At 43.3% G+C, this 16,835-nt stretch overlaps 1 protein-coding gene across 5 annotated transcripts in view; it reads left to right on the top strand.

The window, feature by feature from the left end:
- The window catches only part of kdm5a (lysine demethylase 5A), a 210,290-nt gene that overhangs the window by 125,181 nt on the left and 68,274 nt on the right, over nucleotides 1-16,835 (top strand). For all 5 annotated transcript variants that reach the window (XM_059652252.1, XM_048549592.2, XM_048549593.2 and 2 more), the window contains 2 exons: nucleotides 1,778-2,133; nucleotides 9,010-9,148. In XM_059652252.1, coding sequence (XP_059508235.1) covers nucleotides 1,778-2,133; nucleotides 9,010-9,148 — 495 coding nt within the window. The remainder of the gene's footprint in view (nucleotides 1-1,777; nucleotides 2,134-9,009; nucleotides 9,149-16,835) is intronic.

Genomic DNA, 16,835 nt, shown 5'->3' with positions numbered 1-16,835 from the left:
GCAAAACCTCTCATTTGCTCACGTTGAATTTCATCAGCCATTTCCTGGACCACTCTCCTAAACTGTCTAAATCTTTTTACAGCTTCCCCACCTCCTCAGTACTACCTGCCTGTCTACCTATCTTCGTATCATCAGCAAACTTTGCCAGAATGCCCCTAGTCGCTTCATCCAGATCATTAATATATAAGGTGAACTGCTACGGTCCCAACACTGAACCCTGCGGGACACCACTTGTTGCCATTCTGAAAAAGAGCCCTTTATCCCAATTCTCTGCCTTCTGTCAGAGAGCCAATCCTCAATCCAAGCCAGTGGCTCACCTCGAACACCATGGGCCCTCACCTTACTCAACAGCCTCCCGTGAGGCACCTTATCAAAGGCCTTTTGGGAATCTAGATAGACAACATCTACTGGGTTTCCCAGGTCTAACCTACTTGTTACCTCTTCAAAGAATTCTAACAGGTTTGTCAGGCACGAACCTCCCCTTACTAAATCCATGCTGACTTGTTCTAACCCGACCCTGCACTTCCAAAAATTTAAAAATCTCATCCGTAACAATGGATTCTAGAATTTTACCAACAAGCGAGGTTAGGCTAATCGGCCTATAATTTTCCATCTTTTGCCTTGATCCTTGCTTAAACAAGGGGGTTGCAACAGCAACTTTCCAATCATCTGAGACTTTCCCAGACTCCAGTGACTTTTGAAAGATCACGACCAAAGCCTCCGCTATTTCCTCAGCCTCCTCCCTTAGAACTCTAGGATGTAGCCCATCGGGGCCAGGAGATTTATCAATTTTTAGACCTTTTAGCTTTTCTAGCACTTTCTCTTTTGTAATGCCTGCCATACTCAACTCTGCCCCCTGACTCTCCTTAATTGTTGGCATACTACTCATGTCTTCCACTGTGAAGACTGACGCAAAGTACTTAGTAAGTCCTTCAGCTACTTCCTTATCTCCCATCACTAGCCTTCCAGCATCAATTTGGAGCGGCCCAATGTCTACATCATTTAAATAATTCAGTGAATTTGACAAAGGTTGAAAATGGGGAGAAAAAGACTGTTAGCTAGTGATGGAAGCCTAGTAGCATTAAGTCAGAATCATCGACAAGACAGCCTGCCAGGTACAGGTACATGTAGAGAGAAAAAGGGCAATAACAGCAGGTATGTTGTGAATATTATCACTCGAAAAAGCAGCCAGAACTAGGAAAATAGTCATCGTTTGCTTCAGACAAAACTCCAGAAACAAAGTTGTTGAAGACTCAGTTTAAGGAGTAAGTGTGCTGAAGTACCAGCTTATTTAAGGGTTTCAGGAAGGAACATTATTCAAAGAAGATAGCAGTGAGTGAACGCAGAAGGTTGTAAAAAAGAAAAACATGGCAGTTGTGCCAGCTGATTAACAACTTTAAAGTGGCATCTAAAATTCACTAATGGGTGGGCTTAACCAAAAGTTCATGCACCCTTTGGCTCAGTATCTAAAGATGGAAACTAAATTACAGAAGATTTTTAAACAAATCAAACAGATGTCTGAGATAACACGGTGTGAAGCTGGATGAACACATCAGGCCAAGCAGCATCAGAAGAGCAGGAAAGCTTGACGTTTTGGCTTGGGACCCTTCAGAAATCTATTAGTAATGTATAGTAATATATATTAGTAATGCTCCTCTGATGCCACTTGGCTTGCTATGTTCATCCAGCTCTACACTGTGTTCTCTCTCATTCTCCAGCATCAGCAGTTCATACTGTCTCCATAATAAAGAGATGTCTCATTTTTATTTGATGCCAGGAGTTGCTGGACAATGTGGAGGAGTTCCATGAACGTTGTAAGGAGGCTTTATCAGATGAAATTCCTAACTCCTCCAAGTTACAACTGCTGCTTGAACTTGGCTCCGGGTTAGATGTGGAGCTGCAGGAACTACCTAAACTGAAACAGCATCTCCAACAGGCTCGTTGGCTTGATGAAGTGAACCTCACCCTCACAGACCCTGCCAGAGTCACTCTAGATGCCATGAAGAAACTCATAGACTCTGGGATTGCCCTGGCACCCCACAGTGCAGTGGAAAAAGCGATGGCTGATTTACAGGAACTGTTGACTGTGTCAGAGCGTTGGGAAGAGAAGGCCAAGGCTTGTCTACAAGCCAGGTATGGTAAACAATAGAGTAGACAAATTAACACCTGAAAATGTTTCTGTAATGTAAATATAATCCAAACTAGGCTGTTCTCAATGGTAGTTTCTTCTGGATAATTTCAAAATAATCCTCCAAATGTTCTGGTCTTTGCATCATCACTGTGCTTGTATGACTGGATGTGCATGTCAGGATCCCATGGAAGTCCCAATGCACTTGGGTTTAAGGAGATTGCCGTACAAATTTAAAATTTGACATGCACTTCCCATAGTCCCTGAGACACTCCAAAATCTGACTCTGAGCTGGAGTTCTAAACAGTTCTAATGTACTTGTGTGAATAGTTGTCCAGGAAATTTAAATGAAAAGATCCTAGTTTCACTCCTGACCAAAAGTGACCCTTTGTAATCACAGACTGACCACCGTTTCCCCTGAACCACCGTACCACCCACTTCATCCCCAGTCTATTCCCTCTCCTTGCTGATTCTTTACGTAACCATCCCCTTACTGAAACCCATTCCAATCTGACCTGACTTCCCCTTGACTGACCAATCCATTCATCTGCACCTTTCCCCAGTTCCTCGCTCTTTGACTCATCCATTCCCACTAGATAGTTAAATTTGCCACATGACAAGTGTGGTCCTGTCTTCTTTTGATTTTGCTGTACTGTGACTGCGGGACTTTCTGATGAGCACTCACTTTGACGTTCTGTGAAACTTGGGTGTCTGGCAGAAAAGTGCTGAGCAGTATCAGTCGGTTTAGTGTTTGGTTATAACAGCAATCTGACAGTGATTGTCACTTCTTGGCAGATGCAGGCCAAAGTGTAATCTCAGTATCTTGGAGAGGAGAATCAAAATTTCAAGGCAGTTAAGCATTCTTGTGACTTCATTATATGCATTCAGATTCTGTTTGGATTAATGCCTGTGCCTACCCTGATCCTGTTTCCTCATAGTATGCAGGATTCATTTGCTGTATGGGTAAATAACTTCCTTTAATTCATTCACTGTATGAGGGCATTGTTGGCTAGGCAGCATTTATTACCCATCCCTAATTGCCCAGAGGGCAGGTCAGAGTCAACCACGTTGCTGTCAGCCTGGAATCACGTAGATCAGACCCGGTGAGGATGACAGTTCCCTTCCCCCTGAAGGATATTCGTGAACCAGATGGGTTTTTCCTGACCATCAACGATAGATTCTTGGTCATCGATAGACCATTTAATTCCAGATATTCATTGAATTTTCACGTAGATGATCCCTGGAATGATTGGTTTAACGTATGATGAACGGCTGAGGATCCTGGGATTGTATTCATCAGAGTTTAGAAGGTTGAGGGGAGATCTAATAGAAACTTGCAAGATAAGGGGAGGGAAGCTTCTTGCTATCCACACTGTCTATGTCCTTCATGATTTTATAGACCTCAATCAGGTTCCCCCCTCAATCTCCGTCTTTCTAATGAAAATAATCCTAATCTACTGAACCTTTCTTAAAAGCTAGCGCCTTCCATACCAGGCAACATCCTGGTGAACCTCCTCTGCACCCTCTCCAAAGCATCCACATCCTTTTGGTAATGTGGTGACCAGAACTGTACGCTGTATTCCAAATGTGGCTGAACCAAAGTCTTGGACAACTGTGTAACAGGACCTGCCAACTCCAATACTCATTACCCCGTCCGATGAAGGAAAGCATGTGTATGCCTTCTTGGCCACCCGATTGACCTGCGTTGCCACCTTCAGGGAACAATGGACCTGAACACCCAGATCTCTCTGTACATCAATTTTCCCCGGGATTTTCCATTTTCCATTTACTGTATAGTTTGCTCTTGAATTAGATCTTCCAAAATGCATCACCTCGCATTTGTTTGGATTGAACTCCTTCTGCCATTTATCTGCCCAACTGTCCAACTGTCCAATCTATCTATATTCTGCTGTAATCTCTGACAATCCCTTTCACTATCTGCTACTCCACCAGTCTTCATGTCATCTGTAAACTTGCTAATCAGACCACCTATACCTTCCTCCAAATCATTTAGATATATCACAAACAACAGTGGCCCCAGCACAGATCCCTGTGGAACATCACTGGTCACAGGTCTCCAATTTGAGAAACGCCCTTCCACTACTACTGTCTCCTGTTGCCTAGCCAGTTTTTTATCCATCTAGCTAGCACTCCCTGGACCCCATGCAACTTCACTTTCTCCATCAGCCTGCCATGGGGAACCTTATCAAATGCCTTACTGAAGTCCATGTATATGACATCTACACCCTTTCCCTCATAATCAACTTTGTCACATCCTTAAAGAAGTCTATTAAGTTGGTAAGGCATGACCTTCCCTGCACAAAACCACGTTTTCTATCACTGATAAGCCCATTTTCTTCCAAATGGGAATAGATCCTATCCCTCAGTACCTTCTCCAGCAGCTTCCCTACCACTGACGTCAGGCTCACTGGTCAATAATAACCTGGATTATCCCTGCTACCCTTCTTAAACAAGGGGACAACATTAGCAATTCTCCAGTCCTCCGGGACCTGACCCATGTTTAAGAATGCTGCAAGGATATCTGTTAGGGCCCTGGCTATTTCCTCTCTCTCTCTCTCTTCCCTCGATAACCTGGGATAGATCCCATCCAGACCTAGGGACTAGCCCACCTTAATGCCTTTTAGGATACCCAACCCGTCCTCCCTCATGCTGACTTGACCTAGAGTAATCAAACATATATCCCTAACATCAACATCCGTCATGTCCCCCTCCTTGGTGAATACTGATGCAAAGTACTCATTAAGAATGTCATCCACTTCCTCTGACTCAATGCGTAACTTACCTTCTTTGTCCTTAAGTGGGCCAATCCTTTCTCTAGTTAGCTTCTTGCCCTTTATGTATGAATAAAAGGCTTTGGGATTTTCCTTAACCATATTTGCTAAAGATATCTCATGTCCCCTTTTAGCCCTCTTAATTCCTTGTTTCAGATTCGCTCTACATTCCGGATATTCTTCCAAAGCTTCGTCTGTCTTCAGTTGCCTAGAAGTTATGTGTGCTTCCTTTTTCCTCTTAGCTAGTCTCACGATTTCACCTGTCATCCGTGGTTCCTTAATCTTGCCATTTCTATCCCTCATTTTCACAGGAACAAGTCTCTCCTGCATGCTAATCAAGCTCTTTCAAAGCCTCCCACATATCAAATGTGGATTTACCCTCAAACAGTTTCTCCTAATCTACATTCCCCGGATCTTGCCGAATTTTGGTATAGTCGGCCTTCCCCCAGTTTAGAACTCTTCCTTCAGGACCACTCTTATCTTTGTCCATGAGTATTATAAACTTTATGGAATTGTGGTCACCATTTCCAAAGTAATCCCCTACTGTAATTTCAACCACCTGGCTGGGCTCATTCCCCAACACCAGGTCCAGTATGGCCCCTTCCCGAGTTGGACTATATACATACTGCTCTACAAAACCCTCCTGGACACACCTTACAAATTCTGCTCCATCTTGATCCCTAACACTGAGTGAATACCAGTCAATGTTGGGAAAATTAAAATCTCCTATCACCACCACCCTGTTGCCCCTACACCTTTCCATTATCTGTTTACATATTTGTACCTCTATCTCACGCTCGCTGTTGGGAGGCCTGTAGTACAACCCCAACATTGTTACTGCATCCTTCCTATTTCTGAGTTCTACCCATATTGCCTCACTGCTCGAGTCCTCCATGGGGCCCTCCTTCAGTATAGCTGTGATATCATCTTTGACCAGTAATTTAACTCCTCCACCTCTTTTACCTCCCTCTCTAAGGCGCCTGAAGCTTCGATATCCTGGGACATCTAGGTGCCCTTCGCTCAACCAAGTCTCAGTAATAGCAATAACATCATACTCCCAGCTACCGATCCAAGCCCTAAGTTAATCTGTCTTATCTATTACACTTCTCGCATTAAAACAAATGTACCTCAGACCACCTGTCCCTTTGCGTTCATCATCTGTTCCCTGCCTACTCTTCCATTTAGTCACGCTGACTTCATTATCTCGTTCCCTACAGGCTTTAGTTACTACCTCCTTTCTGTCCAGTAACCTGTCCAATATTTGGTTCCCATCCCCCTGTCACATTAGTTTAAACCCTCCCCCACAGCGTTAGCAAAAGTACCCCCAAGGACATTGGTTCCAGTCTGGCTCAGGTGTAGATCGTCCAATTTGTAATAATCCCATCTCCTCCAGAACCGGTTGCAATGTCCCGAAAATCTGAACCCCTTCCTCCTGCACCATCTCTCAAGTCATACATTCATCCTGCCTATTCTTTCATTTCAGGTCCTGCTTTTTAACTTGGCTCCTAACACCCTAAATTCTGCTTGAAGGACCGCATCCTGTTATTGGACTTATTGAAAAACGCTCTTAGGGACAAGATCTGTACACATTTAGAAGCAGATGGACTGATTAGCGATAGCTTGGTTTTGTGCAGGGGAGGTCATGTGTCAGTAACTTGAGTATTTTTCAGAAGATGAAGATGATAGTTGGGGGAAAAGCAGTTCATGTTGTCTGCATTAGGACTTTACGAAAACGTTTGACAAAGTCCCTCATGGTGCTCTGGTCAAAAAGGTGAAGTCACATGGTATCAGTAGAGAGTGGTGCAGTTTTATCTTTGTAGGACAATGGAACAATCCCTCTTCCAAATCTACACTGGCCCTATTCCCCATCTCTTCCTCTGTTATATCAATGGCTGTATGGGCACCGACTTGTGTTCCCATGAGGAGCTCGAGCAGCTCATCCACTTCACTATCACTTTCCACCCCCACCTTAAGTTCACCTGGACCATCTCTGATACCTCTCTCTCCTTCCAGGACCCCTCTGTCTCCATCTCTGCCATCCACCTGGAAACTGATTATCCATTCCAAGTCTACCAACTCCCACAGCTATCTAGAATACACCTCTTCTCACCCACCTTCCTGCAAAAAGGCCATACCTTATTCCCGATTCCTTTGCCTTCACTGTATCTGCTCCCGAGGTGAGGCATTTCACTCCCGGCCATCCCAGATGTCCTCATTTTTCAAGGACCACTCTTCTCTACCCACTGCCCCCTCTCTCAACCCACGCCACCACTGTGCTCGAGAACGCCTTTGACCGTGTGTCTTGTGTTTCCCGCAACTCGTCCCTCGCACCCCCACCCACAATAACAACCAAAACAGAATCCTCCTTGTCCTCGTGTAACACCCGCCAATCTCCAGATCCAACACATCATCCTCCGACACTTCCGCCATCCGCAATCTGGCCCCACCAGCAAAGACACTTTTCCCTCCCCAGCCTTACTTGCTTTCTGGAAGGACCACTCTGTCAGTGACTCCATTGCCGGCTCCATACTTCCCACCAACCCCACTACCCCCGGCACTTTTTTTCCTGCAACCACAGCAGGTGTTACACCTCACCTACACCTCCCCGGCTCCCCTCCCCATCCCAGCCCCACAGAACACCTTCCACATCAAACAGACGTTCACCTGCACACCTGCTATTTTGTCTGCTGTTCCCGTTGTGGTCTCCTCTACATCGGGGGAGGCTTGGGGACTGCTTTGTGGAACACGTACACTCGGTTTGCAGCAAACAACTGCACTTCCCAGTCATGAACCATTTCAATGCCCCCTCCCACTCTTTGGATGATGTGTCCATCCTGGGCCTCCTACACTGCCACAGTGATGCCACCCGAAGGTTGCAGGAACAGCATTTGATATCTTGTTTGGGAGCCCTGGAGCCCAATGTTATCGATGTGGAATTCGCAAGCTTCAAAATCTCCCCTCCCATGACTGCATCCCAAAACCAGCCCAGCTCGTCCCTGCCTCCCTAACCATTCCTTCTACCTCAAGCCTCACCCCCATCTCTTGCCCACTCACCTGATCCCGCCTCCTTGACCTGTCCCCTCCCTAACTCCCCACCTACAGTCACCTTTCCTGGCTCCAACCCAACCTCTTTGACCTTTGTCTATCTTCTCCTTTATCCATCTTCTACCTGCCTCCCCGCCCCAACCATTTATTTCAGAAACCAACACCCCTCCATTTTTGAAGATGGGTCATGACTCGAAACGTCAGCTTTCCTGTTCCTCTGCTGCTGCTTGGCCTGCTGTGTTCATCCAGCTCTACACCTTATTATCTCAGATTCTCTAACATCGGCAGTTCCTACTGTCTCTGTAACAAAGGTTTACTAGGATGTTGCCTAGTCTGGAGGATTTTAGCTGTGAAGGGAGCTTGGATAGACTGGGTTTGTTTTCATTGGAGCGGAGGGGTTTGAGGGGTGACCTGATAGAAGTTTATAAGACTGTGAATGGCATGGATAGTGTGCAAAGTATGAGGCTTTTTCCAAGACTGTCGGGGTTAGCTAGTATGGAACATAGGTTCAAGGTGTGAAGGGGGAAGTTTTAAAAAGATATGTGAGGCATGTTTAATACAGAGTGGTGAGTACCTGGAACACACTGTCAGAGGAGGTAGTGGAAGCAGACGGAATTGCAGCATTCAAGAAGCACCTGGACAAATACATGAATAGAAAGGGTGTAGAGGGATACACATCGTGTAAGTGAAGATACTTCGGAAGTATGTATGGCAAAATGTGTTGGTGCAGGCTTGGAGGGCCACAGGGCCTCTTCCTGTGCTGTATTGTTCTTTGTTCTTTGCTGGTGTCGTATAAGTTGAGGACTTCTCATTCACCAGATGTGTTAGCAACATTGCATAGAAAACCATATTTCCAAATTTGTCAATAACATAGGATCGCATTTGCATTTGGGAGAAACTTTTTGGGTGGAATTTAGGTTTGAAATACGTTGAATTCCAAGTTTGAGTTTGTGCTTGTGGCTAGATTTCTCTATTTATTTATTTATTTATTTACTTACTTACTTATTTATGGTGACAGTGGCCCTTTATATTTTTGTTTTGCAGGCCAAGGCATGGTATGGCAACTCTGGATGGTATTGTACATGAGGCAAAGAATATTCCTGCATATCTGCCTAATGTGTTGGTGCTTAAGGAAGCTTTGCAAAAAGCCAAAGACTGGATGGCAAAAGTGGAAGCTATTCAGGCAAGTTTGAGGCATTTGAACTGTTGAGTAAATAGTGAAAAGTGATGTTTCAAGTCTAAAATTTTTCACTGCATTTCTAATGACTGATCCTATTTTCTGGTTGAACCAAAATTTCACGTCTCTGAATGAAGACAGTGGTCTTGGTACTCAGTTATCTTAATCACCTGTTGCTGAACTGTTCCTTTAAGCCCAATGACTGAGTTTAATTTGGTGCTTTTACCATATCTTTTTGAAGTAGCACTTGTTGTTTGCTTGCTGCTTTCCATTTAATGTCCTGGTTTACCCAGGCTTGAGTTCACCTTGTTTGCCAAACCAAAATTAGTGACTTCATTGCTGAACTGAGATAATTGATGGAGTGAAGCTGCTGTCAAGTTTTACACTTGTGCATGGACTGTAGTAGCAAATTATACATGACATGTAATTATAAAGTTAAATCTTAGTACTTTATACACCAAACTTTTTGTTTTAACGAAATACCTTACAAACCAGCACTCTTGATAAACTGGCAAAAATTATACACGTGAAATACTGGATGTTTACTATTGCGGTCTCCACAAAGTAGTCATTTAAGGGTGTCCATGGGTTGGCTGACTGTTGGTAAGGTTTATTTAAGGCAATGTTGCATTATTATTTAAGCGATTTATGCTGTGAATGAAGTATAACAGTGATGTGTATACCCCCTGAATCATGTTTCTTGCACTCAGCATGTGTTTTTACATTTATTATGTGAACTTCATGATCATTCATAATATTTGGTCAGCTGGTATGCCCTTGGCTCAGAGGTGCCAGTTAGTAAAAAGTTGGCTGCATTCTCTGTATTTGTAGATTCATTAATAGTTCCTGATAATTGACTCTGTAGTATAATAATCACAGTCTACAATCTCACCCCTCCTAAGAGCTCTGACCGAGTAAATCTGAAAGGCATATTTGTTATGTGGCACAAACTCTGACTTCTTCCGTTAACCTGGATGCTAAGGGAGGAATTTTGTTTTTGGTTTATTCATTCAGGGTATGTGGATATGGCTTGAGCAGGCTTTTATTGCCCTGTCCTGAGTTACACAGCAGTGAGCTGCAACGTTAAACTACTGTAGTCATTTGCTATGGGAATGTGCACACTACTGTTCAGGAGAAGGTTCAAGGAATGTTGATCCAATGACTCTGAAGGAAAAACAACTTACTTCCATGCCAGAATAGCTCTTGTCCTTCTAGATGGAGATGGTGGTTGGAAATGGAACGTGCTTTAGAAGGAGCCCTTCTCTGACTTCCTACAGTGTATTTTCCACATGGTACATGGTGATGGAAGCAGTGGATACTTGATGCTGCTTTGAACTGAATGCTGTTGAACTTCTTAACAATTGTTGAAGCTACATTCACCAAGACACGTGAGGAGTATTCCATCACTCTCCTAAGTGGTGCCTAGGAGATAATGGACAGACTTTGGAGAGTCAAGAGATGAGTTACTTTCTGCAGGATTCCCAGCCTCCTGATGTGTCCAGAGTCTTTATGGGGTTTGCTGACAGTAAACCTTGGGATATTGTCCATGGGGTTGTCAGTGACAATAATGTCATTGTATGTCAAGGAGCAATGATCAGGTTCTTCACAGAATTCTAGAAATCTTACCATGCAAAAGGAGGCCATTTCACCCATTGCCCGAGTGCTGGCACTTCAAATCTTTCTTTTCTCCCTGCATATCCCTGTATTATTTCTATTCAAGTAATTCCAGTGCTATCTTGAATGTCTCAATTGAACCTGCCCCACCACATTTCCTGGCAATAAATTCCATACCCTAACTAGTCTGTGTGACAGTGTTTTTTCTGACTTCATCCTTGCTTCTTTTGTAAAGCAATTTAAAACCAAAGGGTTTTTTTCCCACAAGTGGGAACAGTTTCTCCCTATCCAGATTGCTCATGATTTTGACATCCGAGATCAGATCTCCTCCTCTTAGCCTCATTTCTCACCAACAATCCCAACTTGGTCAATCTACTTTCATAGTTGAATTTTTCATCCCTGATCCACTCTTCTAAATCACTACTACATTCTCTCCAATGCATTTTTATTGTGACTCCCAGAGCTGCAGTAGTATTCCAGCTGAAGTGTAATAAGTATCTCATTCAAGTTCCACATCAGCTCTTTGCTCCTGTATTCAGTGCCCCTATTGATAAGGCAGAGGCAACTGTATGCTTCCTACTCTCTCCACTTGTCTTGCCACCTTCAATATCTGTGTGCAGATCCCTCTGCTTCTGCACCCTGTTTAGAATTGTACCCCCAGTTTTATATTGTTTCAATGCTCTTCCAATCAAAGTGTATCGTCTCACACTTCTCTACATTGAAATCCACTTGTCACCTATCGCTCAGTCAATGAACTTGTCTGTCTTTTTGGAGTTGTACCACGTTCTTCTCTTCGTTTATGACTCTTCCAATTTCGGCATCAGTAACAAGCTTTGAAATTGTCCCCGCATATCTTTATTATAAGCACAGTCGGTTCTGCTATAATGTGTTTTGACAATGCGAATGGGCTATAACGAGACTGATGAATCAGGGAATGCTGTTTCTTATATTTAAAAAAATAACTTGTATTGGCTATAATACAATTCCATTGGTGCGCAGAGGAGTATGTGTTGACATCCCATGATCATTGTGCATGCTCAGGACAAAGCCTGCAAAATGTTGGCACTGAAAGTCTCTGCGTAGGCATTGCATGATTATTTCACAGACTTCGTCGGGAAGCAGTTTCTGTGAGGGTTACAGTACTTTGTGATTTTGCAAATTCTGCCATTTTATTTTCCTACTATATAGGAATTAAACATTTATCAAACTGTGCTGTCCTTTTTGTGTTCGGTTTTTGAATGATTGACTTGTGAGCGATTTTTGAATGATTTTGTTTTTGTCCGCCCCTAACCCCACTTTTCCTATAGGCCTCATTATTTCTATAGCATTATATTATTATTTAATATATATTATATTAAAATGCATCTATTGTGTTATAGCAGAACTGACTATGTGTGGGAAAAACCAGGGCCCCAATACAAATCATTGGTGATCTCCACTACAAACGTTTTTCGAGACTGAAAAATATTCATCGGCCATTACGCTGTTTCCTATCATTCAGCCAATTTTCTATCAACATTGCTACTGACCATTTTAATCCATGACCTACAACTTTCGTCGAGACTATTGTTTGGCATTGTATCAAAGACCTGTGGAAATCCAAGTACACAATCGAGTAATAGCATCAAGGCTTTCTGTTACCTTTTTGAGAAAGTTCCAAGTTGTTTAAACACAACTTCCCCTTTAGAAATCCATCCTGACTGTTTGTAACCAGCCCAACCTTTTCTTGTGTGGCTACTAATTCTATCCTGAAGAATCACTTCAAGAAGCCTCCCACTGAAGTTAAAAACTGACTGTGGTGTTGACACATACTTACAACCTTGCTTGAGCAAAGCTGTAATGTGTGCATCTCTGGACAGTGTTCTTGCAACTTCAGTTCTTGCTGCTTTCAAAATCCTTGGATGTATCTCATCTAGTCCTGGTGCTTGTCAACTTTAAGTACAAACAGTCTGTTCAATACTTCTCCCTGATCAATTTTGAAGCCTTCTAGTGACTGAGTTTCCTTTTGTGTCACCGTGGACTGACAGCATCTCCCTCTTTGGTAAATAGTGTTGCAATGTATTAATTTAATGCCTCAACCGTACACCCTGCCTCCAGGTTGCAAATCCTCTTTATGGTCGTTAACTGTCCTTACTACTACTTTTAGTACTGATGCCTGTTTTAAAAAAACAATGTTTTGACACCCGTTTTATGTTGACTGCTAGTCCTTTGTAATAATTCCTGATTTGCTTCTCTTCTTGCTTCCCTTTGCTTTTCTTCAATCCCTCTGAATCTCTCAATCCAACCATTTCTGTTCTTGCCTGATTTCAAGTCCACTCTGCCAGTAAATCTTTATTGCTCTGGATTGATGCAAGTCATTCTCCATTGTGTTATTCTGAACTTTTGATACATTGATTTACTTTCTCCTAGATGTTCCTCCACTGACACTTGATCCACTTGGTTCACATCATTTCGAAGAACCAGATCCGACAATGCACCCTAAACTAAACCAAAGAAACAGCAATTGGGCAGACAAAGGAATAAGTTATGGTCAGCCGAGGAGAATCAGTAGCTGATAATGGGGATCATTATTAGCTGACATGTCATCCCATTGGCTGCTACCTCAGCCATCACATTGTCAGCTGCTCATGGATACTGCTGGACCTGCTGAGGTTCTCTGACAATTTCGGTTTTTTGTTCTCAATGCACCTTTTCTTGTTGGACTGGATGAATACTTTTGGGCAACATAGTGGCTCGCTGGTTAGCACTGCTGCCTCATAGCACCAGAGGCACTGGCTTGATTTCACCTTGGCGACTGTCTCTGCGGAGTTTGCACGTTCTCCCAGTGTCAGCATGGGTTTCCTCCGGGTGCTCTGGTTTCTTCCTACAGTCCAAAGAGGTGCAGGTTGGGTGGATTAGCCATAGCAAATTGCCCATCGTGTCAGGGATTTGTAGGTTAGGTGGATTAACCATGGAAAATGCATATTACAGCGATAGGGTAGGTGATTGGGTTTAGGTGTGATGTTCTTCGGAGGATCGGTGTCGATTCTGGCAGACTGGGCTACCTCACAGTGTAGGGATTCTGTGATGATAGAACTCTATATATTAAGAAGGGGTGTTTTTCTGATTTTAGAATGAGGATATGACCAATACCTGACGCTTAGGTGATGTGAATGTTACTTGCCACTTGTTAGCCCAAGCTTGGATATTATTCAGGTCTTTCTACATTTGTCATGGACTGATCATAGAGTTCATGAACCATGCAGTTAAATCTGAAATCATAGCTGAAGAGAGGGGATGGAGTTGGTGCCGAGATTATCATATTACTGTTCCTTTATTATTTCTAAACTTTCACTCTTTGGAACAGTCTTCGTAAATAGTGGCATAACTACGAGGATGTGAGAATTCATGAAAGGGTGCAGAAATTTAGCAGAGGCTCCAGGAAAGGCCGATTTTATTTAGTAGGTTAATTGCCTGCATTTATTGATCATTGTTAATTATCCATAGAACATAGAACATTACAGCACAGTACAGGCCCTTCGGCCCTCGATGTTGTGCCGGCCTGTCATACCAATCTGAAGCCCAGCTAACCTACACAATTCCATGAACGTCCATATGCTTGTCCAGAGGGCCGTTAAGGATCAAACATATTGCTTTAGGTCTGGAGTCACCATAACCAATTCAGGGAAAGATGTCAGGTTATCTTTAACAGTGAACTAGATGGGTTTTTACAATAATCAGCAATAGTTTACATGCAAACATTTTATTCCAGTCTCTTTTAATTGAATTTAGTTTTACCATCCACCATGGTGGAATTTGAACTCGCGTACCAAGAACATTTAGCTTGGGGTTTTGGATTATAAATCCAGTGATCTGTCGTGATTTGCAGAGCACTACTTAGTTTGCAAGTACAACCCCAAACTTCCAGTTGTTGTTTTTAACTTCTACAGCACCCCTGTGATAATGTCTCTGTCCAAGGCTGGCTGCAGTTTTAAAAAATTCTTTTATGGATGTGGATATCTGCAGCCAAGTCAGCATTTGTTGCCCCTCCTACACGCTCTTAAACAGAGTGGTTTGCTCAGTTGTTTCAGAGAGCAGTAGAGTCGTTCACATTGCCGCATGTCTGAAGTCACATGCAGGCTGAACTCGGTCAGGACAGCAGACTTGCTTACCAAAAAGACATTAGTGCATCAGATGAGTTTTCATAACTATCAGTGATCAGCTTGGTAATTATGACCATGAAACTAGCTTTCAAATCCAACATAGAACATAGACCATTACAGCACAGTACAGGCCCTTCGGCCCTCAATGTTGTGCCGACCTGTCATACTAATCTCAAGCCCATCTAACCTACACTATTCCATATACGTCCATATGCTTATCCAATGACGACTTAAATGTACCTAAAGTTGGCGAATCTACTACCGTTGCAGGCAAAGTGTTCCATACCCTTACTACTCTCCGAGTAAAGAAACTACCTCTGATATCTGTCCTATATCTTTCACCCCTCAATTTAAAGCTATGCCCCCTCGTGCTTGCCGTCACCATCCTAGGAAAAAGGCTCTCCCTATCCACCCTATCTAACCCTCTGATTATTTTATATGTTTCAATTAAGTCACCTCTCAGCCGCCTTCTCTCTTATGAAAACAGCCTCAAGTCCCTCAGCCTTTCCTTGTAAGACCTTCCCTCCATACCAGGCAACATCCTAGTAAATCTCCTCTTCACCCTTTCCAAAGCTTCCACATCCTCCTTATAATGCGGCGATCAGAACTGTATGCAATACTCCAAGTGCGGCCGCACCAGAGTTTTGTACAGCTGCAGCATAATCTCATGGTTCCGGAACTCGATCCCTCTCTTACTAAAAGCTAAAACACTGTATGCCTTCTTAACAACCCTGTCAACCTGGGTGGCAACTTTCAAGGATCTGTGTACATGGACACCGAGATCTCGCTGCTCATCAACACTACCAAGAATCTTACCATTAGCCAGTACTTTGCCTTCTGGTTACTCCTACCAAAGTGCATCACCTCACACTTGTCTGCATTAAACTCCATTTGCCACCTCTCAGCCCAGCTGTGCAGCTTATCTGTGTCTCTCTGTAACCTACAATATCCTTCGTCACTATCCACAACTTCACTGACCTTAGTGTCGTCTGCAAATTTACTAACCCATCCTTCTACGCCCTCATCCAGGTCATTTATAAAAATGACAAACAGCAGTGGACCCAACACCGACCCTTGCGGTACACCACTAGTAACTGGACTCCAGGATGAACATTTCCCATCAACCACCACCTTCTGTCGTCTTTCAGCCAGCCAATTTCTGATCCAAACTGCTATATCTCCCACAATCCGATTCTTCCGCATTTTGTACAATAGCCTACTTTGGGGAACCTTATCGAATGCCTTGCTGAAATCCATATACACCACATCAACCGGTTTACTCTCATCTACCTGTTTGGTCACCTTCTCAAAGAACTCAATAAGGTTTGTGAGGCACGACCTACCCTTCACAAAACTGTGCTAACTATCTCTAATCAAATTATTCTTTTCTAGATGATTATAAATCCTATTCCTTATAACCTTTTCCAACTCTTTACCAACAACTGATGTAAGGCTCACTGGTCTATTAATTACCAGGGTTGTCTCTACTCCCCTTCTTGAACAGGGGAACCACATTTGCTATCCTCTAGACTTCTGGCACTATTCCTGTAGACAATGACGAGTTAAAGATCAATGCCAAAGGCTCTGCAATCTCCTCCCTAGCTTCCCAGAGGATCCAAGGATAAATCCCGTTCAGCCCAGGGGATTTATCTATATTCACACTCTGTAGGATTTCTAATACCTCTTCCTTGTGAACCTCAATCCCACCTAGTCTCGTAGCCTGTATCTCAGTACTCTCCTCGACAACATTGTTGTTTTCTAGAGCGAATACTGCTGAAGAATATTCATTTAGTGCTTCCCCTATCTCCTCTGACTCCACACACAACTTCCCACTACTATCCTTGATTGGCCCTAATCTTACTCTCGTCATTCTTTTAATCCTTAAATACCTATAGAAAGCCTTAGGGTTTACCCTGATCCTATCCGCCAACAATTTT

The sequence above is a fragment of the Stegostoma tigrinum genome, chromosome 18 (assembly GCF_030684315.1).
Source record: "Stegostoma tigrinum isolate sSteTig4 chromosome 18, sSteTig4.hap1, whole genome shotgun sequence".
Classification (NCBI taxonomy): domain Eukaryota; kingdom Metazoa; phylum Chordata; class Chondrichthyes; order Orectolobiformes; family Stegostomatidae; genus Stegostoma; species Stegostoma tigrinum.
This window is presented reverse-complemented; position numbering and strand designations above follow the sequence as displayed.